The following is a 25419-nucleotide window of genomic DNA, read 5'->3' as shown; positions in this document are numbered from 1 at the left end:
GCCTGTCATCTATCCTCCTCCTCCTCCTCCTCCTCCTACCCCCTTTCTCCATCCCTCCTCCCTTACTCCTCCTCTGTTGCATTTAAAGATGCTTCGCTCTGCCTCAGCAGAATGTGTGAAATGTAAGGGGGTGATGAGAAATGATAAACATGACATTTTTTAAAACTGGACAGCATTATTTTGATCACAGGCTTGTTATCACATGCTCTCGTCTCTCTCTCTAACCCTTTGTTCTTCCCACCTCCCTTTCTTCAGGCACGTTCTTCGCACACACAATTATGCATGATTTACTGGTGTGGAAATGTGGAAATGGTGAGGAAATCTGTGTCCAAAAGCTCTCAACAACTGGAACATCCAGCTTATCTGTTTATCCTGTCTGAGCTGCCTTATTGCCTAACCCTTGTTTTAATCAAAATAAATCATATATTTAAATCTACTGAGTGTTATCAGCTTTTTACTTAAATGGAACACTAGTCTAATTATGTTTCTATGATATAATAGCAATGCTGTCCGATAGGTTTCACAGTGCATCACTATCACATCAGTATGTCCCATACTGTACCAACATCATGTGTAAGTCATCATTGAATATGGACATTACCTGCTTATTCACAAAACAAATTGAATAAATAGATTGATAATATTACGCATGTATCAAAAATGATTGATGGTAAACAAACTAAACAACGTGCTGATATTTTGGCAGCTGTATACAGTATGGAGGTTTTCAAGTCAGGTCCTCTTTCACTACACAGTACAGTATACAGTATACACTATACACTATACAGTATCCCGCCTGGATGAGTGTAAATGGGTCTCAGCAGTGTGAAAGAGGACACACCCTATACCATGAGGCAGCACTTCATTTTACACTACAGAAATAACTAGGTAATGGCGTGGTAAAATGGTAATTACACAGTTAACCTGTTAATTACTTGTTTGTTTCTCCGGGATTCAATAAAATAAGCACAACTCGGCACAATCTGATTCAACAATATCCAATTGAATATCAGGTACATATCAGAGGTAATACTATAAGATGTGTTAGCACACTTTGGAAAGAAATGCAGGCAGCATAAGCACTAAACCCAGGGAACAGCATCCAAACCAGACTCTCTTAGTATGCAAGTTAAGTATAGCACTGCAATTACTCAACCAGCATAATTACTGTCTGTTTCATCCCCTCCCCTTAGATCATGTGTACTTTCATTTACTCTGAATGCTATTTTAGCTCCACTAATTGTGCTTCTCGATTATTTAATTAATGTATTTATTTTGTCTTGAGACAGATCTCTAAAATAGATATTTCGAATAGCATAATTTGTATGAATAGTGAATAAATAAAATAACACGGAGTGATGAGCTCTTTTAAGACCCTCCCTTACTGCAGCCTCTTTAATGATATTCCACACGCACACATATCTCTCAAGAGAACTCTGCAATGCTCCACAGCACATGTATGCACCATGGAAAATGAGGGCCGCTTCACCAGCCAGGAGGCTTTCTGATCACACATGCCCCGATTCATTAGCCTCTCCATGTTCTATAACAGTAACATAGTACAATATATTTGGCATACATACTCATGATTCTTTTTGCAGACATATGTATGTCTATAGTATGTGTGTATGATGACTCTTCACAATTGTACTTCTAGTGTTTGAGAAATCAAGGAAGCATTTCTAGGTTGTGCTCAATTGTTCTTATCCAGGATAACCAATCAACTACTGGTAAAAACACTGCATGACCTGGTTTTCTTTCCTTTGATGCAACTGACCAGTTTGTTACAATGCCTTGAGGGCCCTTTCCCACTCTGCTCTCCCACTGTGCCTACACGCTCCACTGGCCTGATATGTGGGTCCCGGGGCGCCTGGGGTTCTTCTGAGACCCATGAAGTCATTTGATGGGTCTTAGCGAGGTGGCCTGAAAACAATGTAACGTCTTGTTCTGGCTCGTCAAAAGCAATACCCCCACGCTCCAGTCCATTGATGATGACCTCACTCCTCACTCCCAAGCTGCTCTGACAAGCTTGGTTCCTGTTGTGTAGACATTGTGGATGGGACTAAGTTGATTACCACATTTTGAAAGTATTTTTTGTGTGAACATATTTGTAATATGTAGATGAAAGAAAATGCAATTACATCAAGTCCTTTCAGCAACACTGGTGCATAACCAACATATGAACTGTGCAAGAGTCCTCGTAAAGAGAAAGTTAGCACCTAAAAGTAGCTTACAAAAGACCCCAAAAACGATTATGACGCAGCTAGCTAATTATACGGCTAAGTAATTTCCTGATTGTTCTGGACATTGTAACATGTCTGAGTGCTGGGCTAATGAACTAAGACATTGTAACATATCTGAGTGCTGGGTTAATGAACTAAGACGGTGCTTAGAAAACTTTTTATAGTCCCATACCCCTTCAAACATTCAACCTCCAGCTGTGTACCCCCTATAGCACCAGGGTCAGCGCACTCTCAAATGTTGTTTTCTGCCATCATTGTAAGCCTGCCACACACACACACTATAAGATATATTTATTAAACATAAGAATGAGTGTGAGTTTTTCTCACAACCCGGCTCGTGGGAAGTGACCAAGTGCTCTTATAGGACCAGGGCACAAATAATATAATAACAATCAATAATGTTGCTCTTTATTTTGCCATCTTACATATTAAACCTTATTTGAATAACTCACAACAGGTTAATGAGAAGAGTGTGCTTGAAATAATTCACATAACTCTGCAATGTTGGGTTGTATTGGAGAGAGTCTCAGTCTTAAATAATTTTCCAAACACAGTCTGTGGCTGTATTTCGTTTTCCTGCTAGTGAGGGACGAGAATCCACTCTCACATAGGTACGTGGTTGCAAAGGGCATCACTGTCTTAACAGTGCTATTTTTCAAGGCAAGAAACTCTGAGCACCGCCCTATCCCGAAATCTGGCAGTGGCTTCTGATTAAATTTTCACAAAACCGCTTGTTGCAATTTCAATGAGGCTCTCTTGTTCAGATATCGGTAAGTGGACTGGAGGCAGGGCATGAACGGGAAAGGGGTTTCGGGAAAGTACCTGCGTAATTGCACACCCAGCTCACTCAGGTGCTTTGCTATTTTACATTTGACATTGTCCGTAAGTTTGAGTTCATTTGCACACAAAAAAATCATACAATGATGGAAAGACCTGTGTTGTCCTTGTTAATGCAGACAGAAAAGAGCTCCAACTTCTTAATCATAGCCTCAATTTTGTCCCGCACATTGAATAGATTTGTGGAGAGTATCTGTAATCCTAGATTCACATCAATCAGGCGAGAAAAAACATTGCCCAGATAGGCCAGTCGTGAGAAACTCGTCACCATGCAAGCGGCAGACAAGTGATAATTATTGTCAGTAAAGAAAACTTTAAGCTCATCTCTCAATGAAAAAAAAATGTGCCAATACTTCTTGATAACCAGCGCACTTCTGTATGTTGTAAAAATACACGAGAGTTCAGGGGCCTTGCTTTAACAAACTTAACATTTTTAATTGTAGTGTCCAAAACATATTTCAAACTCTCAGGCTTTCCCTTGGCAGCAAGAGCCTCTGGGTGGATGCTGCAGTGTACCCAAGTGGCGTCGGGAGCAACTGCTTGCAAACATGTTACCACTCCACTAAGTCTCCTTGTCATGGATTTTGCCCCATCAGTACAGATACCAACACATCTTGACCACCAAAGTCCATTTGATGTCACAAAGCTGTCCAGTACTTTAAAAATATCCTCTCCTGTTGTGTTGTTTTCCAGTGATTTGCAGAAGAGGATGTCTTCCTTAATTGAACCCCCATAAACGTAATGGACATATACCAGGAGCTGTGCCAGGCCCGCCACGTCTGTTGACTCATCCAGCTGTAACGCATAGAATTCACTGGCTTGTATGCAAAGCAGTAATTGTTTCAAAACATCTCCTGCCATGTCACTGATGCGTCATGAAATCATGTTGTTTGATGAAGTCATGATCTGTGTGTGTTTTTTTGGCCTTTCCCCCCAGCATTGCCCCAGCCATATCCGTGGCAGCAGGAAGAATGAAGTGCTTCACAATAGTTTGGGGCTTGCCTGTCCTAGTCACTCGGTAGCTCACAATATAAGACGCTTCTAGCCCCTTCTTATTAATGGTGTCTGTTGCTTTTATCTTACTACTCGAAAGTTGTCTTAATTCTCGCTCAAAAAACTCCTGTGGCTTATTTTTAAAATTGGCATGTTTTATTTCTAAATGTCTGCGCAAGAGTGAAGGTTTCTTGCGAGAGAGTAACGGTTAATTTGATTGGATGTTAATCATTTGACTAGGCTACCTGTATTTGAAATTGTGTTGTTATTTTGCTGAACAGTAGATGGCTTAATGTTATACTTGGCAGTGAAACATGACTATTCAGGCGCTAGAAAAAGCTCACCCAAATGTATAGCCCCGTTGGAAAATATAAATGGACTGTTTGACTGTTTATTTAAAAAAAAATAGATATATACGTATATATATATATTTTAAAAATTGTGAATCACATTTTTATTTGGCCTACCCCCAACGGCATTGCGCTTACCCCAGTTTGGGAATACTTGAACTAGGACATTGTAACATATCTGAGTGCTGGGTTAATGTACTAGGACATTGTAACATATCTGATATGTTACAATGTCCTAGTACATTAACCCAGCACTCAGATGTTACAATGTCCTAGTTCTGTTACAATGTCCTACTACATTAACCCAGCACTCAGATATGTGAGTGCTAGGTTAATGTACTAGGACATTGTAACAGAACTAGGACATTGTAACATATCTGAGTGCTGGTTTAATGTACTTGGACATTTTTAACATACAGTGCCTTGCAAAAGTATTCATCCCCCTTGGCATTTTTCCTATTTTGTTGCATTACAACCTGTAATTTAAATAGATTTTTATTTGGATTTCATGTAATGGTTATACACAAAATAGTCCAAATTGGTGAAGTGAAATGAAAAAAATAAAAAATACAAAAAACGGTTGAGGTGGTGCGTGCATATGTATTCACCCCCTTTACTATGAAGCCCCTAAATAAGATCTGGTGTAATAAATTACCTTCAGAAGTCACAACATTCGTTAAATAAAGTCCACGTGTGTGCAATCTAAGTGTCACATGATCTGTCACATGATCTTAGTATATATACACCTGTTCCGAACAGCCCCAAAGTCTGCAACACCACAAAGCAAGGGACACCACCAAGCGAGCGGCACCATGAAGACCAAGAGCTCTCCAAACAGGTCAGGGACAAAGTTGTGGGGAAGTACAGATCGGGGTTGGGTTATAAAAAAAATATCTGAAACTTTGAACATCACACAGAGCACCATTAAATCCATTATTAAAAAATTGAAAGAATATTGCACCACAACAAACTTGCCAAGAGAGGGCCGCCCACCAAAACTCACAGACCAGGCAAGGAGGGCATTAATCAGAGGCAACAAAGAGACCAAAGATAACCCTGAAGGAGCTGCAAAGCTCCACAGCTAAGATTGGAGTATCTGTCCACACTTTAAGCCATACACTTCACAGAGCTGAGCTTCACAGAAGAGTCGCCAGAAAAAAGCCATTGCTTAAAGAGAAAAATAAGCAAACACATTTTGTGCTCGCCAAAAAGCATTTGGGAGACTCCCCAAACACATGGAATAAGATCCTCTGTTCAGATGAGACTAAAATGTAGTTATTTGTCCATCAAGGAAAATAATATGTCTGGCGCAAACTCAACACCTCTTATCACCCCGAGAATACCATCCCCACAGTGAAGCATGGTGGTGGCAGCATCATGCTGTGTGGATGTTTTTCATTGGCAGGGACTGGGAAACTGGTCAGAATTGAAGGAATGATGGATGGAGCAAAATACAGGGAAATTATTGAGGGAAACCTGATTCAGTCTTCCAGAGATTTGAGACTGGGATGGAGGTTCACCTTCTAGCAGGACAATGACCCTAAGCTTACTGCTAAAGAAACACATGAGTGGTTTAAGGGGAACCATTTAAATGTCTTGGAATGGCCTAGTCAAATCCCAGACCTCAATCTGTGGTATGACTTAAAGATTGCTGTACACCAGAGGAACCCATCCGACTTGAAGGAGCTGGAGCAGTTTTGCCTTGAAGAATGGGCAAAAATCCCAGATGCTGGAAATGCCAAGCTTATAGAGACATACCCCAAGAGATTTGAAGCTGCAATTGCTGCAATAGGTGGCTCTACAAAGTATTGACTTTGGGAGGGTGAATAATTATGCACGTTTTCATTTTTTTTTGTCTTATTCTTGTTTGTTTCACAATAAAAAATATTCAAAGTGGTAGACATGTTGTGTAAATCAAATGATACAAACTCCCCCAAAATACATTTTAATTCCAGGTTGCAAGACATAAAAAAAGGAAAAATGCCAAGGGGAGTGAATACTTTCGCAAGCCACTGTATCTGAGTGCTGGATTAATGCACTAGGACATTGTAACATATCTGAATGCTGGGTTAAAAACTTATTTGGGATCGGTGTCCCATCCGGGTTGAGTTAAAGAAGGCTAATGTGATTAGCATGAGGTTGTAAGTAACAAGAACCTTTACCAGGACGTAGACGTATCTGATATTGGCAGAAAACTTAAATTCTTGTTAATCTAACTGCACTGTCCAATTTACATTAGCTATTACAGTGAAATGATACATTGCTATTGTTTGAGGAGAGTGCACAGTTTTGAAAATAAAAAAGTTATTAATAAATGAGGAACATTTGGGCAGTCTTGATACAACATTTTGAACAGAAATGCAATGGTTCATTGGATCAGTCTAAAACTTTGCACATACACTGCTGCCATCTAGTGGCCAAAATCTAAATTGCACCTGGGCATGAATAATACATTATGGCCTTTCAAATATGATGGTACAAAGAAAATATAAAATAACCGTTGTTTTTTAATTTGTATTTTCTTTTACCAGATCTATTGTGTTCTCCTACATTACTTTCACATTTCCACAAACTTCAAAGTTTTTCCTTTCACATGGTACCAAGAATGTGCATTATCCTTGCTTCATTGCCTGAGTTACAGGCATTTAGATTTGGGTATGTCATTTTAGGCAAAAATTGAAAAAAAGGGATGGATACTTAAGAGGACATTGGAGCTCATATCTGAGTGCTGGGTTAATGTACTAGGACATTGTAAGATATCTGAGTGCTGCGCTGTTGGACTAGGACATTGTAACATATCTGAGGACTGGGTTATTGAACTAGGACATTGTAACATATCTGAGTGCTAGGAGGGAGACACCCTTCCTCAGGAGAGGCCAGGGTGGACCAGCATCCAGAATCCAGCCGCTGCTTTCCCACACATCTGGAGACTAATCTGACTCTACGATTAACCAGCTGTGTGTGTGTGTGTGTGTGTGTGTGTGTGTGTGTGTGTGTGTAAGTAAGTAAGTAAAGAGGCTATGGGCTGGACAGCTCCACAGCTGCCAGTGAACTGGAGAGTCTGTGTAATTATTCTGTGACGGCTAAGCTGCTGTGGCAAAACCATGATGATGTTGCAACATATCAAAGATACAAAGGAACGTTCTTGCCCAGTGTGTGTGTGTGTGTGTGTGTGTGTGTGTGTGTGTGTGTGTGTGTGTGTGTGTGTGTGTGTGTGTGTGTGTGTGTGTGTGTGTGTGTGTGTGTGTGTGTGTGTGTGTGGTGTCAAAGAAAAGCAGAAGGATCCTTGATGTCCTACCATAGAAATACAACTCCTTTCAAACATTAATGAAATCATTGTGCTGAGTGGAATGTGAGCCTTAGGGTCCAGGATATTGTAAAAACCTGAATAGTAATGTGAGTGCATTTTCTTCTCCCAACTTTCCCCATATGCTGAATATTAGTATATTCCTGCTGAGCTCAATATTCTGGAGACCTGTAGAGGAAGGACGATGAAAACTACTAAGTCATCTTGCACGTTTCAAGTCTCACCAAAGTGATTATCTTTCTTCCTGTTTTTAACCTGGGAGTGTTTTGTGTGCTGTCATAGAAATAATACTATTATATTGTTCCTGGACATACCACCATCAATTTCAAAATGTTCACAGGTGTTGTTTGCAAAATGGCTGCCATAGATCAGCTGGTTTAACCTGGTGGTAAGGGTAGGCAACAACACATCTGCCACACTGATCCTCAGTCCCCTCCTGTACTCCCTGTTCACCCACGACTGAGTGGTCAAGCATGACTCCAACACCATCATTATGTTTCCTGACGACAAGGATGAGAAGGCCTATAGGGAGGAGGTCAGAGACCTGGCGGTGTGGTGCCAGGACAACAACCTCTCCCTCAATGTGAGCAAGACAAAGGAGATGATCGAGGACTATAGGAAAAGGAAGGCCAAACAGGCCCCCATTAACATCGACGGGGCTGTAGTGGCGAGAGTTTGAAGTTCCTTGGTACCGGTACCCCGTTTATATAGCCTTGTTATTGTTATCTAATGTTATTTACTTACTTATTTACTTACATTTTTTTTTACTTTAGTTTATTTTGCAAATATTTTCAATTTCTACTCTGTTTCTTGTTGGTTAAGGGCTTGTAAGTAAGTATTTCACGGTAAGGTTGTATTCGGCACGTGACAAATAAAATTTGATTTGATGAAGCTACACACTGATTACACTTATGAAGCCACATACTGATTACACTGACGAAGCCACACAGAGAACATTCTCATTATGGAATAAACATATATCCTCTCAATAGAGAGCGGACCTCTCTTTACCCCTTTATCAATACTGTCTAAGACACAGTGATCGGTTGGAAGAGACCCCAGGGCTGTCCTGAGGGGATGTGAGGCACTCTCTGACAGGAGGCGAAAGTGCGTTCCAGATCAAATCACTGGGTCCCTCAGTCCTGCATCTGTCCATTCGGCCCTAAAGACCACTCAACCTCCCACCACCCTCTACTATGGGAATATAGTGAGGGGCCATCACCCTCTCTCAGAGGAATACAGTGAGGGGCCACCACAGCCTCTCCCAGAGGAATATAGTGAAGGGCCACCCACAGCCTCTCCCAGAGGAATACAGTGAGGGGCCACCACAGCCTCTCCCAGAGGAATATAGTGAGGGGCCACCACAGCCTCTCTCAGAGGAATATAGTGAAGGGCCACCCACAGCCTCTCCCAGAGGAATACAGTGAGGGGCCACCACAGCCTCTCCCAGGAATACAGTGAGAGGCCACCACAGCCTCTCCCAGAGGAATATAGTGAGGGGTCACCACAGCCTCTCTCAGGAATACAGTGAGGGGCCATCACCCTCTCTTAGAGGAATATAGTGAGGGGCCATCACAGCCTCTCTCAGGAATACAGTGAGGGGCCATCACGCTCTCTTAGAGGAATACAGTGAGGGGCCACCACAGCCTCTCTCAGGAATACAGTGAGGGGCCACCACAGCCTCTCCCAGAGGAATATAGTGAGGGGCCACCACAGCCTCTCCCAGGAATACAGTGAGAGGCCACCACAGCCTCTCCCAGAGGAATATAGTGAGGGGTCACCACAGCCTCTCTCAGGAATACAGTGAGGGGCCATCACCCTCTCTTAGAGGAATATAGTGAGGGGCCATCACAGCCTCTCTCAGGAATAAAGTGAGGGGCCATCACGCTCTCTTAGAGGAATACAGTGAGGGGCCACCACAGCCTCTCTCAGGAATACAGTGAGGGGCCACCACAGCCTCTCCCAGAGGAATATAGTGAGGGGCCACCACAGCCTCTCTCGGGAATACAGTGAGGGGCCACCACAGCCTCTCCCAGAGGAATATAGTGAGGGGCCACCACAGCCTCTCTCAGAGGAATACAGTGAGGGGCCACCACAGCCTCTCCCAGAGGAATATAGTGAGGAGCCACCACAGCCTCTCTCAGGAATACAGTGAGGGGCCACCACAAACTCTCCCAGAGGAATATAGTGAGGGGCCACCACAGCATCTCTCTGAAGAATATAGAGAGGGGCCACCACAGCCTCTCCCAGAAGAATATAGTGAGGGGCCACCACAGCTTCTCCCAGAAGAATATAGTGAGGGGCCGCTACAGCCTCTCCCAGAAGAATATAGTGAGGGGCCATCACAGCCTCTCTCGGTCATTACCATAATTAAGAGACACTTTAAAAAGTAGACTTTATAACTACTCAGAAGGCTTTTATAACTACTTACAAGGCTTTTATAACTACTTACAAGGCTTTTATAGTAAAAGTGGTTTTCTGAGTTCCTTTTCTCATTACCTGCACGCTGGGTGTTCCTAGAGTACTAATCAGGGCAACACTTAGACCCCTTTCTCTCCATTACAGGCTCAGAGTGACTTTCGTATTCTCCTTTCATATTCTCCTCTTACTGTAGGTCCATGTTAGTTAAACTGTAGGTTGACATTGTGGTTTGTTGTAGACAGGGATGTTTGCAAATTGATATTTTTGCAGAATGACTATTCCAATGTCCAATCCTCATGTCCCCCAGCAGTCTGAAAACTTGGTACTAAACATTTTCACAGACATGTCACTGTGAAATTAATCGCTATGTTCCTATTCAACTCAATTCATTTGAAGATGCAAAACATATACATTCTCTGGTAAGAATAAAACAGACAATAGAGTTTACAGTTAAGATCTTCAAATGGCTTTTTAAACAGTTTTGACATACATTTCACGGCAAGTGTACTCCCGAGATGTAGAAACATTTTGGAAACCGTCGTATCCTGTATGGGTTTTAAGATTGATTTTGACAGGCGGGAAAAGATATTTTCCCACATGTGCGTTTACGAAAAATGGTATTTATATAACAGCAGCAGTGAGATGCAGTTGTGACAAACTGCTGGAGGAGATTCTAGGTCTTGATGTATAAAACAGGTGGGGAGTAATGAAGTGTTTACTGTACTGTATGTTGGCAGTCACTGTAGTGAGAACTAGTGAAAGGGGCGGTGCCTACTAACACTGGAATACTATAACAACCAGTACATATTTGCGTGGCATGCTGTCCTTTCTACTGAAAAACAACTGCTTGTCAATATGTCCTAATTTGCTGTGTTGCCATGACTGACAAAAATAGTGTGATCTGTTAGCAAAATAAAAGATAGGGTGTGATCTGTTTGCAAAATAAAAGATAGGGTGTGATCTGTTTGCAAAATAAAAGATAGGGTGTGATCTGTTTGCAAAATAAAAGATAGGGTGTGATCTGTTAGCAAAATAAAAGCTAGGGTGTGATCTGTTAGCAAAATAAACGATTGTGTGTGATCTGTTAGTACAATAAATGATAGGGTGTCATCTGTGATATAAAGTAGCTTACCATGGTTGAATCATCTGATAAAAACTCTTAAGCATCGTCCCCTTTTTTTAAATTTTCGCCTAAAATGACATACCCAATTCTAACTGCCTGTAGCTCAGGCAATGAAGCAAGGATGTGCTTATTCTTGGTACCATTTGAAAGGAAACACTTTGAAGTTTGTGGAAATGTGAAAGGAATGTAGGGTAATATGACACATTAGATCTGATAAAAGATAAGAAAAATAAAGAAAAATGTTTTTTTTTTTAATTTTTTTTTTTTTTTTTTATCATTATCTTTGAAATGCAAGAGAAAGGCCATAATGTATTATTCTAGCCCAGTTGCAATTTAGATCTTGGCCACTAGATCGCAGCAGTGCATGTGCAAAGGTTCAGACTGATCCAATGAACCATTGCATTTCTGTTCAAAATATTGTATCAAGTCTGCCCAAATGTGCCTCATTTGTTTTTTAATACATTTTCATGTTCAAAACTGTGCATTTTCCTCAAACAATAGAATGGTATTCTTTCACTGTAATAGCTACTGTAAATTGGACAGTGAAGTTAGATTAACAAGAATATAAGCTTTCTGCCAATATATCAAATCAAATCAAATCAAATGTTATTTGTCACATACTTCTAGTTCCGACAATGCAGTAATAACCAACGAGTTATCTAGCTAACAATTCCAAAACTACTACTTTATACACACAAGTGTAAAGGGATAAAGAATATGTACATAAAGATATATGAATGAGTGATGGTACAGAGCGGCATAGGCAAGATGCAGTAGATGGTATCGAGTACAGTATATACATATGAGATGAGTATGTAAACAAAGTGGCATAGTTTAAAGTGGCTAGTGATACATGTATTACATAAAGATGCATATATGATGATATGATATAGAGTACAGTCTATACGTATACATATGAGATAAATAATGTAGGGTATGTAAACATTATATTAAGTAGAATTGTTTAATTAAAGTGGCTAGTGATATATTTTACATATATTTCCATCAATTTCCATTATTAAAGTGGCTGGAGTTGAGTCAGTGTGTTGGCAGCAGCCACTCAATGTTAGTGGTGGCTGTTTAACAGTCTGATGGCCTTGAGATAGAAGCTGTTTTTCAGTCTCTCGGTCCCAGCTTTGATGCACCTGTACTGACCTCGCCTTCTGGAAGATAGCGGGGTGAACAGGCAGTGGCTCGTGTGGTTGTTGTCCTTGATGATCTTTATGGCCTTCCTGTGACATCGGGTGGTGTAGGTGTCCTGGAGGGCATGTAGTTTGCCTCCAGTGATGCGTTGTGCAGACCTCACTACCCTCTGGAGAGCCTTACGGTTGTGGGCGGAGCAGTTGCCGTACCAGGCGGTGATACGGCCCGACAGGATGCTCTCGATTGTGCATCTGTAGAAGTTTGTGAGTGCTTTTGGTGACAAGCCAAATTTCTTCAGCCTCCTGAGGTTGAAGAGGCGCTGCTGCGCCTTCTTCACGATGCTGTCTGTGTGGGTGGACCAATTCAGTTTGTCTGTGATGTGTACGCTGAGGAACTTAAAACTTACTACCCTCTCCACTACTGTTCCATCGATGTGGATAGGGGGGTGTTCCCTCTGCTGTTTCCTGAAGTCCACAATAATCTCCTTAGTTTTGTTGACGTTGAGTGTGAGGTTATTTTCCTGACACCACACTCCGAGGGCCCTCACCTCCTCCCTGTAGGCCGTCTCGTCGTTGTTGGTAATCAAGCCTATCACTGTTGTGTCGTCCGCAAACTTGATGATTGAGTGCATGGCCACGCAGTCGTGGGTGAACAGGGAGTACAGGAGAGGGCTCAGAACGCACCCTTGTGGGGCCCCAGTGTTGAGGATCAGCGGGGTGGAGATGTTGTTACCTACCCTCACCACCTGGGGGCGGCCCGTCAGGAAGTCCAGTACCCAGTTGCACAGGGCGGGGTCGAGACCCAGGGTCTCGAGCTTGATGACGAGCTTGGAGGGCACTATGGTGTTAAATGCCGAGCTGTAGTCGATGAACAGCATTCTCACGTGGGTATTCCTCTTGTCCAGATGGGTTAGGGCAGTGTGCAGTGTGGTTGAGATTGCATCGTCTATGGACCTATTTGGGCGGTAAGCAAATTGGAGTGGGTCTAGGGTGTCAGGTAGGGTGGAGGTGGTCCTTGACTAGTCTCTCAAAGCATTTCATGATGACGGAAGTGAGTGCTACGGGGCGGTAGTCGTTTATCTCAGTCACCTTAGCTTTCTTGGGAACAGGTACAATGGTGGCCCTCTTGAAGCATGTGGGAACAGCAGACTGGGATAGGGGTTGATTGAATATGTCCGTAAACACACCAGCCAGCTGGTCTGCGCATGCTCTGAGGGCGCGGCCGGGGATGCCGTCTGGGCCTGCAGCCTTGCGAGGGTTAACACGTTTAAATGTTTTACTCACCTCGGCTGCAGTGAAGGAGAGTTCACATGTTTTGGTTGCGGGCCGTGTCAGTGGCACTGTATTGTCCTCAAAGCGGGCAAAAAAGTTATGTAGTCTGCCTGGGAGCAAGACATCCTGGTCCGTGACTGGGCTGGTTTTCTTTTTGTAATCCGTGATTGACTGTAGACCCTGCCACATACCTCTTGTGTCTGAGCCGTTGAATCGCGAATTGCGATTCTACTTTGTCTCAATATCAGAAATGTCTATGTCCTGGTAAATCCTGGTAAATGTTCTTGTTACTTACAACCTCATGCTAATCACATTACCCTACCGCTCAACCGTCCCGCAGGGCACCCACCAATCCTGAAGAAGTTTTAAAACATGGTCAGGGGACAGAATTGATCCTAACCATAGAGTGAAATGTGAATAGATTTCTGTTGAAAATGAACATGGAAAAACAACATTATTGGACAGCATAGTTGGAAACAATCCCACCACCTGCATCCTGCGAAATCCCAATTCAACCCGTGATCACAACCAACAACAAAAAAGATTGTCTAGAAACATTTTCCAATTGTTTTATGTTTCCTCAAGGATACCAGAGTACAATTAACCATACTTTCTACTATTCCTGGTATATGCAAAATCATGACCAAATGTAAGGCTGCACATGTGGCCTTGATGCCTCAGATGAGAGCTCCAGATTAGAGCGGATTCATACACTGTATATACAAAAGTATGTGGACACCCCTTGAAATTTGTGGAGACACACTAGTCTCAGAAGAGTGGAGGCTGTTATAGCAGCAAAGTGGTGACCAACTCCATCTTAATGACCCTGATTTTGGAATTAGATATTTGACAAGCAGATGTCTACATACTTTTTGCCAGTTTGTCAGGACGGATTTAGACAGATAAGTGGCTGAAAACGACTACAAATACCCATAAAGCCTGCTCAGATAACCTACTACAGCAGGCGGACTGGATTTGGTACCAAACCCTGGATCTGGAGATTTGTGTAACACCTTAATCACATTGGTGTAGGACTGGGGCAGTAAACCCTATAACATATTTTCATTGAATTGGTTAAAAAGAATGTCTACAAGATGTTTAATGGAAGTCGAACCGAATGTGGTATCCAAAACCAGTTTGTTCTTCAATCCTCAAGCAGTAATATACTTTGTCGTTGAGTTAAGTAGGCCAACCCTAATACTAGTACTGTACAGTGAATGTGGCGAGACAACGAGTGAATGTGACTCACCCAGGTCGTCACAGCACAACTCCATGGAGTCAGAGGAGCAGTCACTCAGGTCCTCCAGAGAAGAGGCATCATCATCCTGGACATTCAACCTACACGCACAGCATGACCATCAATTTGCACCACCATACAATTCAGGGACATTCATATAATACATTTTTACACTACAATATTTTGTACTGAATAGCCTATATAATAATGTATTCCCACTAGGCACCTGGTTGACTCAACGTTGTTTCCATGTCATTTCAATTATATTATACTGAACCAAGTGGAACAGATGTTGAATTGACATCTGTTTACAGTGGATTGTCTTAAACATATTCCAGACATACTCCCAGTGAGTACACATTAAAATAGAGCTGATGCTATCAGTGTACCCTCACCTGAACCTGAAAGGTGCCACAGTGGCCATGTTACTACGGGCTGGCTCACTCCCTCTGCGTGGCACACTGACTGTCTGCCTGGTACCACCACCACTACTCTGGCTCAGATGGGACGCTCTATGTTTGTTGGTGGACATGTCTTTTTTAGGAGCGATCATGCCATGGCAGGAGAGGTTCCTCGGCTCCCTCTGCTCCTGACGGGTGGTCATCAACACAGCGCTGATCAGATTCCCATTCCCTGCTTTAGTGTTGGAGAGCCTGCTTTGGCCTGAGTGGAGATCACCACCTGAGAGCTTCGACAGGGCATCCTGCGCATCTCCATTGTCGTCCAGACGGCTGTGGCGAACCCCACCTGAGGCCCAGTTCCCATTGGCATTTCTCCTGGTGTGAAGTTCTCGAAAAGACTTCTGGGATAGAGCATTGCTGCTGCGGAGGTCCAGGGTGTCCTTGGAGCGTGGTGGTGGTGTCTGTCTCTTGGGGACCTGGGGGCTGCTGTAGGCTGACCGGCTGATGGTGCCTCTCTCTGGGGCATAGGAGACTCTGGAGGAGGAGCCAGTGGGACAGATACCACCCCTCAAAGCTGCACCACTCAGCAGCTCGTTTGAAAAGGATGAAGATGATGAAGAGTAGGAGGGATGCATTTTGGTGCTGAGTTGAAACTGTGCTGTGGGGTTAGATAGGGCGCTGCCCCCCTGATGTTTGGGGTCCAGTTTGGAGAGGGGGGTTATCCTCTGGGGAAGGGGGATACCAGAGACCAGACCTGAGCTTGGTTGGGCCTGGGATATGGTCTTGATGTTCACGCCGCCGCTCATGGTGTTCTGAAAGAAAAATAATAAAAAAAATGACATGATGCTCTTCATATTTCATATTTCAGCCTTTGTTTACATGTGGATAAGACCAAGTGAAAGTCTCCAAACTATTACCATGCTACAATTGATTGATTCTAAATGGTTGCCTTTTTCATGGTGTTTTCTTGACTACAAATGTCGGATCTTCATTTAATCCCTTTCAAATCAAAGCAATTTTTGTTGATCACATGCTTTGATAACAACAGGCGTAGTTTCACTAACAGTGAAATGCTTACTTACGGGCCCTTCCCAACAATGCAGAGAGAAAGAAAAATGAGAAATAATAGAAAAGCAAATGAATAAAAGTCATAATAAATACACAATGAGTAACACACGCGGTACCAGTACCGAGTCGATATGCAGGGGTACGAGGAAATTGAGTTAGATATGTACATATAACTAAGATTAAAGTGACAGATAATTTAGTCCCAGGAGGAAAATAATCCTGCGTTAGGTGTTTGTATACAATGCAGTTTTCTTTTCTTTTACTTATTTTTTCAATTTCACCTTTATTTAACTAGGCAAGTCAGTTAAGAACAAATTCTTATTTACAATGCCGGCCTACACTGGCTGTCACTGGCAGTACCGTGCCTTCTGTAGGCTACGTGCAAGCTACAAAGAGCCTTGTGCGAATTCATATGTGGATTATAAGAAATTGACATATATGTAAGGGGTAAATGTTTTTGTTATGTTTTTTTTTTAATCAATTGTTTTATTATATGTTGAAGGCAAGCAATAGGCAGAATAAATTATTTTGGTTGCCTCAGTGCCTATGTGGTCATGCGGTTAAAAGCCATTGACCCCAGAGTCGACATAGCTTCGAATTCGTCCCACTGCCCTTTGACTCATGGATGAATGCAATCGGAACAACGTTTTATAACAGGCAAGCATTCTGTACAGTAGAAATCAAGTATTTCCTTGTTCAACACGGAAAATCTACTCTGGCAATTTACCAGATACCTTTTATGAATGGTAACTAATGTTGGTGTAGCCTACTGTTATTATTTGATTTGTTATCTATTTATGTTATCCAAAAGTGTCTGGTATGGTCATTTCTTATCAGAATCAGGGGTAAAATGTCCCTGGACTGTCCATATTTGAAATGCGTAAATAATTCAGGTCAATCGGGGGATTGAGTTATTTGTTACAGAAGGGCGTGGGTCAGAATTGAACTCACACCGACATTGTAAGCCTATATGTGCACTCTGAAGGCAGTGTTCCTAACTGCTAGACCGACCCCAGGCCACTATTGAACTACATTTTGACCCTAGTATACACTTGACACTTGTCGTAGCCTAGAGGAGACCAATATCAATCTTGTGTTATTAAGCTATATAAAACCATGGCTGTTGATATGTATGGCTGCATTTCAGATACATTTTTGAGCATTTGAAGGGTGTAGAACTAGGACCTAGGCCTATAGCGTTTTAGCGAGAGAGAACATTATTTTGATAGCAAGCCCAGATCACACTGACTTGACTGCCTTCGCGTGGAGAGGAAGAGAACTGCTCATTTTCAGTCAACTCACGAGGCTCATTTCAATTTCCTGATGCAGCAGGTAAATTCTCTGCGACAACAGAGGGATTATGTTAAGATCTGACATCTGTCCTTCCTGAATATCAAATATCAGTAGCTAGGTTACTGAACATATCATATGGACTCAATCAGAAACAAATTGAGGGGTGTTGTAGAGCTCCATGTGTGTGGTCCTGCTTCACGGGAGACTGGGGAGAACACGTGCATGTGTTTATCTTATACAAAATATACTGTGGATCATATTCTTGCAAGCCGTAGGAGACGGAAAATGGCATGCTTCTTGTGACATTTGTTCTACACTATACTGGACAACAGGTGTACCTACCAGTCTGTCTGTCTGACACACAGAGAAAGAGAGTGGGTTACTGTCTACAGATTCACTGTATGTGCTGTCAAATGTGATTTCAACAGAGGCTCGGGAATGCGTGGGGACGTGGGTACTTGTATTGAGTGTCATGAAAGTCACGTCAAATAAAACAGAATTGTGTTAATATTTTAATTCTCATTATTTCGGTTGGAGCAGCTTTGCCACAAACATATTCCATCATTCCCCTTTTCCCTCCAGTGAACTGCATGCTGGGAGAGTCAGTGACAGACTGACATCGTTACTGACTGACATCATTTGGCACACGCAGCAGGACTGCTGGCCCTTTAAGGTAGTGCCAGCAGCACCCCACCCCTCCCCAACTCACAGTCTGGTCATGTCCCTGGTTCATGCTACATCTTAAAATCTATTTGTATAGGTTGCGTACACATATTTAGCAAATGTTATTGAAGGTGTAGAGAAATGCTTGTGTTCCTAGCTCCAGCAGTGCAGTAATATCTAACAATTCACAACGATACACACATATCTAAAAGTAAAATAATGGAATTAAGAAATATATAAATATTAGGACGAGCAATGTCGGAGTCCGGAGTATAAAAATATATATGTGATGGGATGTACATTATAGACATTATGGACTCCACCCTGTGCTACGGTAACCATGGCCTCCCCATCAACACCCAGCCCCTGTCTACCACCCTCATATCAAAACAAAAGAAAACAGCAGCATCTTTGTCGTGGGGGACTTGTTGACATGTTCTGCTGCAGCTGCACAGTAGATCGCCAGAGGCAATCACTATAAGATACTCAATGTAATATATAATTGGACCTGTAGTTAATTTAGTCCTATTTGCCCTCCTGCACAACACATGGCTCCGTGTCTCTGTTCCAAATGACCCATTCAGTAATCATCGGAGTGGAGATAAACACAACAGGCCAGTGCCTTGAACAACCTGGAGGTACGGCTAGTAAGGCCTGCATTTACACATGTAATGTAGGCATAGTAGGAGAGCAGCAGATGTTACCACACGCACACACTGTATGAACTAATGCATGTGGACATGCACGCACACACACACACACACACACACAGAAACTCACAGGTACAGACACACACACACAGAAACTCACACACACGCACGTACACACACACCACACAAACACACACATTGATGAACATGAATAGATTTGACATTAATGACAATGGAGTGACTGGGTGGTTCGAGCCCTGAATGCTGATTGGCTAACAGCCGCGGTATATCAGACCGTATACCACTGGTATGACAAAACATGTATTTTTACTGCTCTAATTACATTGGTAACCAGTTTATAATAGCAAGAAGGCACCTCTGGGGTTTGTGAAATATGGCTAATATACCACGGCTAAGGGTTGTATCAAGACACTCCACATTGCGTCGCGCATAAGAACAGCCTGTAGCTGTGGTACATTGGCCATATACCACACCTCCTCGGGCCTTATTGATTAAACATACACTGCTAGCCGTCTGCTGGTTTGGTTTAAACTAGTCAACGTGATAGTGTTTGTTTATCAACATTTACGAACCCACTGTACCTCTGAATCTTGCCACAGATTATTATGACATCCAGTAGAATGCAGCCCATATCTACAGAGCACACCACACACCAAGATGTTAGATTGACAAGATGTCTCCTGTTAGGACACACAGAGACCTAGAACCAGACAGGAGTGGAGTAATCACAAAGAGACCTAGAACCAGACAGGAGTGGAGTAATCACAAAGAGACCTAGAACCAGACAGGAGTGGACTAATCACAAAGAGACCTAGAACCAGACAGGAGTGGACTAATCACAAAGAGATCTAGAACCAGACAGGAGTGGAGTAATCACAAAGAGACCTAGAACCAGACAGGAGTGGAGTAAAAAGAGAAAGGACTATTTTTGCCATAGTACTAGACTTACATGTGTAAAATTGTAAAACAGTAATATGAATCTGTTCTGAAAAGGCTTGACAGACTTAAATAGAGAGGACGGTTATTTTCTTACCGAACTGCAGATATCCTCTTTCACGCAAAGCCAGGATAATTCCACTGTAAGTCCTAAGCAGTCGTGCATATGTCAGTGTTCCATACCAACTGCTAACCACTGCAATGGGATAAACCTAAGATGAAGACTACAATTGAAGAGCCACATGCTGCGTTGGAGAGAGTGTGTGAGTGGGGGTCAGAGGATGCTGTACACAAAACGAGCCAATGGAAGAGCTAAAAAGGAGGATTAAATGTATTGTAACAGGATGTTTGTAACCTCTCTCTTTTTCTCTCTTATTTAATCTCTCTGTCACACATACATTCCACACACATGTCACACCAACCCACACACACACACACTGACATGCACACACACATACACATGAGCGTGCTCATACACAAGCGTACATGCACATGAGCACACACATGCATGCACGCACGCATGCCCACACACACACACACACACACACACACACACACACACACACACACATACACACAGTGACTCATATTTTTTGTGTGACATCATGCCAAGCTGCAGAGGCGGCATGCTCATAGCGTGTACAGGGGCACGTGCCCCCTCAGATTTGTCATGTAAAACTATTGTTTTAATGTAAAACTATAAAACTATTTATTTTAGATTTTTGTTGTTGTTGTTTTTCTCTGTAATACAACTAGGCACTAGCAATTGTATGAAGTTGTCTTTAGCTAGCCCAGATAGGATCCCAATCTCCCGACCTCATAACTAGCTACCAAGAAGCCCTCTTCAGGCTAATCTAAATGTTCTGCCTAAAATACAAAAAGGCTAAATTCATTTTTAATTGCTAGTTGCAGAGCCCTTACCCTACAGGGCCGAGTCTTACTATCCAAAGTTGAGGGCATTTCAAGTTTAGTACAGCCTGCACACTTATGCATTATCTCTTTAAGTTGAACCTGAGTCTTGTAATGCCATTGATTCACTCTTGTTTCAATTCCGAGGGAAAAACTCACCTGAATAGTCAAATGTTAAAAGAAAACCTGTTGTTAGGGGATGTTCAAATTGCGGTTTTAATGTGCTGGATTTACAAACAATCAATCATCTTTAAGTTGAACTAGATTGAACATTGTGAAATTACAAATAGCTCTTTATATACAGCAATAAACAGATTTTGTGCTCTCAAATCAGTGTGATTACTAACATTCTTCATTTACAATATGGTCAAACTGAATTGTTGATAATGGAAAAGGTGGGAATGTTGTTCCCTTGTCATATACATTTCTACATTTACTTTCAATATAGCATTAAACATAGCTTTCCAGATGGCATCCGCGATGCAAATATTGGGTGGCGACTAAAACAGCCTGGTCAAATCTGGGTCCCAAGGCCAAACTATTTGAGAACCACTGCACTACAGCTGACCACTACACTCTTAGAAAATAAGGTACTGTCTAGAACTTAAAAGGGTTCTCCGGCTGTCCCCATAGGAGGACCTTTTGAAGAACCATTGTTGGTTCTAGGTCGATCTCTTTTGTTTCCAAGTATAACTGTTTTAGGTTCCATGTAGAACCCTTTCCACAGAGGGTTCTACATGGAACCCAAAATGGTTCTACCTAGAACAAAAAAGGGGTTTTCCTGGAATCCAAAATGGTTATTCTATGGGGACAGCTGAAGAACCCTTTTGGAACCCTTTTTTCTAAGAGTGTAGGAAGAAGGAGAACAAGCTTTATATAACAGTCTCGTCCTCATATATCTGTTAAATTTAGATCAGAGTCCCAGATTCCACATTTCCACTGCCACTTCCTGTGCTGTGTGTTCTGGGTCTGTCAGAATGGAGCTTATCAGACAGGGGCAGAAACAGGGGGGCAGAAACAGGGCGGCAGAATCAGGGGGACAGAAACGGGGGGCAGAAACAGGGGGGCAGAAACAGGGGGGCAGAGACAGGGGTGTGCGCAAATACACACAGTCAAACACACACACACAAACACAGTCAAACACACACACACACACACACACACACAAACACAGACAAACACAGACAAACACAGACAGGCAGGCGTGTGGGGACAAGAGGGAGCAGCAACACAACACTGTGGCTCATCTTCCATATGACCAAAGGCCCCCAGTGAGAAGACGACACGTCTATGTGTCTCCATGACAGAAAGCTCACAGCTCTGATTTATCTTATAACATGGCCTCCAGCAGAGAGGCATCAGCGTCCTCCTTCCCTTTAACATCTCTGTCTCATGACGATCACCATCTTGAGTGATTGGAAAATGAGCTGGTTGACAAGAAACACCTATGGTGTGTTTCACATATTTTCACATATTTTGAATGTTTTCCATCATTTTTATATTGTTATCTAGAAATGATCATGTTATTTATGGTTTAATATTATTGTAATATGATCATTGTAATCCTTTGTGCTGCTGTTTAATAACCATGATGAGGATTTACAGATAAAGCTCAAAATGATGAAACTGGATCTAGAGTCGGATTAATATTCCATATGTTCACTAACCGAAAATGGCTATAATAGGATTAATACAATAATTATCTTAGTTTTTTTGCCTGCACAAAGTTGCAGGCAATGGAGTGTATTGTATGTACATTGCATGTATGATATGTATAGGTTACTTTCTGAATTATTTACAATACTGTAAATAGAACATTCAAATAACTCCCTGTCTTTGTTCCCTGGGCTGTGGAATAGACAAACCTGATGTGACATCGATGTCCACAGAAGGGAAGAGGTGACATGCCTTGAGACTCAGAGGTCAGTGTTTAAAACAGGACAGGACAAAGTGTATCACTAGGTCACCCGTCCAAAGCTGGGTCCCAGTGTTAGCATCACAGCCACCTGGATAACAGCCTGGGAAAAGCCTGGGAGCCAGCCCTTCCGTTTCCCAGAACAGATCGCTACTAATCACATTGTTCCTCATTCACTCAAGCTAGTCAAGCTCACTCCTCAATCCGTCATACAATCTAATACAATTACGGCAGCTATGCAGCAGCCACTCTCCTGAAGGAATGTGTCTGTGTGTGTGTGTGTGTGTGCGCGTGTGTGTGTGTGTGTTTGTGTGTGTACACAGTATGCGTGCATGTGTGGGATACAATAGGTTGGCTGAAATTGCTATCTTGTGAAAGCAAAAGGAGTCAATCTTAAAAGTGAGAGTTGCAGCTATACTTTCCCCACTTTCCCCACATTTAGCTGTTATACCTTTGTCTCCCACTACTGAGCCATATACTGTAGAAGCACGTCTATACAAGCAGTTATCAAATTAGCTATTGATTAAAACAGCCAGGTCACCCATGATACAAGTCCGTATTCGACATCCCTCCATGTCTGAGGATGTCAGGTGATGACATAGAAACCGGCCACTAGGGGCAACAGTGAGTACTGTTACCTTCAAATAGGTTTCAGTTTGCGTTGGTTATGGAGGATAGGCACCTGCCGCTGGTGCCAAAGGTTACATGTTTAAATCCAGTAACAGGAAGCAGTATTTGCCATTTTTGTTTTAAACCTATCCCAAACTTTAGGCCCTCGTTGTAAATTAAGAATTTGTTCTCAACCTACTTGCCTAGTTAAAACTTGTTGTGGATAGGGGGCAGTATTTTCACTTTGGATGAATTGCGTGTCCATAGTGAACTGCATCCTACTCTGTCCTAGATTGCTAATATATGCATATTATCATTACTATTGGATTGAAAACACTCTGAAGTTTCTAAAACTGTTTGAATTATGTCTGTGAGTATAACAGAACTCATAGGGCAGACAATCTTCCAAACAGGAAGTGAAATTCTGAATACATGTCTAATTTCAAGTCATCGCCTATTCACTTCCAAATAAGATATGGATCTTCCTACACCTTCCACTAGATGTCCTCATTCAGTAGAACGTGGAATGGAGCTTCTGGTGTGAACTTTGACCGAATGGGAGGGGAAATAGTCACTGTCCTGGCAGAATGCAATTTCCCTGTGGTGCATTTGTCTGCTGATGTCACCGTCGTTCCATTTGGCTGCAGATGAAAACGTATGATCCGGTTGGAACGTTATTGGATATATATGAAAATAACATTCTGAAGATTGATTCTCTACTTAGTTTGACCAGTTTATTTGACCTGGAATATATCTTTTTGAAGTTTTCGTCCGAGTTCTCCTGGACCAGCGTCAGCTTTTGGGCACGTGAGCTGAAAGTGCTAGGAAATGCAGCTAATTGGACACTACTATTGGACATTATGGAACAAAACAACGATTTATTGTGGAACTAGGACTCCTTGCACTGCATTCTGATGAAAGATCATCAAAGGTAAGGGAATATTTATGATGTAATTTCGTATTTCTGTTGACTCCAACATGGCGGAGAAATATATTTACGTCTGAGCGCTGCATGGTAGGCAAATTTCCTAATGTTTAAAAAAAATCTGACACAGCGGTTGCATTAAGAACCAGTGTATCTTTAATTATATGTAGAACATGTATCTTTAGTCAAAGTTTATGATGAGTATTTCTGTTATCTGGCGTTTATGATGAGTATTGAGTATGAGTATTTCTGTTATCTGGCGTTTATGATGAGTATTGAGTATGAGTATTTCTGTTATCTGGCGTTTATGATGAGTACTGAGTATGAGTATTTCTGTTATCGGGAATTAATGCCTTAACTGAACCTTAAAAATGTTGAAATGTGACATTGGGAACAACTTTGACATGTGACGTTTGAGAAACATGGATGAACATCTAATTCTGAAGTGAGACTGTGAGAGCTTGAGAGAATCCACACAATACGGTTTGTTATCATTTTTGGTAGCTATCTGGTCATCCGGAATCACAACAACTCAAGGGCTTCTGCCTCAGCAAAGCGTGAAACGTTGTCACTAACCCATCTCTTAACCAATTTACCGCATGGTGATGTCACCATGGAAAGCCGAAACTGCCGCCCATGCAAACCTGCTGATTAGAAAGTCCTACGTAGATAGTATTTTTAACTAGCAACTATCAGGGAATATCACTGATCACATTTATTCACACTTTTACAGTGTTAGTTTCATCAGCTGTTGTACAATATGATACAAAACACAGGAAAAACAGCAATTTAAACACTAAATTCTGAGTGAAAAGCTAAGCTCCCACAGTATATATAGGATTATTCCTGAACCTTTGTCTTTCTCTGCCACAGACACTGTAGATTTAGGGAGGGTGTGTTACTAGTTTGGCGCAGAAAGGACATTTTTTGTCAGTTGACTCCTTTTACACATATATTTTCTGCTTAGTCACAAACAGGCTTTTTAAAAGAACAGACTTGCCAAATCCAAAATGGCCAAACCTCGAAGGCAGTCGTCACAGCAGGGAAAGTACACCCTTCCAGCGCCAATCAACACTGTGCCATCCCACACAAACAAGCAGGACC

General features: G+C 42.2%; 1 protein-coding gene across 1 annotated transcript in view; it reads right to left on the bottom strand.

Annotated features, from left to right (window-relative positions):
- Positions 1-14715: 14715 nt before the first annotated feature.
- LOC118940498 overlaps positions 14716-25419 on the bottom strand; it is a 57119-nt gene continuing 46415 nt past the window's right edge. Inside the window, exons 2-3 of the mRNA XM_036950757.1 lie at positions 15321-16138; positions 14716-15026 (exon numbers count right to left, since the gene is read on the bottom strand). Coding sequence (XP_036806652.1) covers positions 14840-15026; positions 15321-16132 — 999 coding nt within the window. The 5' untranslated portion in view covers positions 16133-16138 and the 3' untranslated portion in view covers positions 14716-14839. The remainder of the gene's footprint in view (positions 15027-15320; positions 16139-25419) is intronic.

The sequence above is a fragment of the Oncorhynchus mykiss genome, chromosome 17 (genome assembly GCF_013265735.2).
Source record: "Oncorhynchus mykiss isolate Arlee chromosome 17, USDA_OmykA_1.1, whole genome shotgun sequence".
Classification (NCBI taxonomy): Eukaryota; Metazoa; Chordata; class Actinopteri; order Salmoniformes; family Salmonidae; genus Oncorhynchus; species Oncorhynchus mykiss.
Note: the sequence above shows the minus strand (reverse complement) of the source record. Positions and strands in the feature narration are given on the sequence as shown.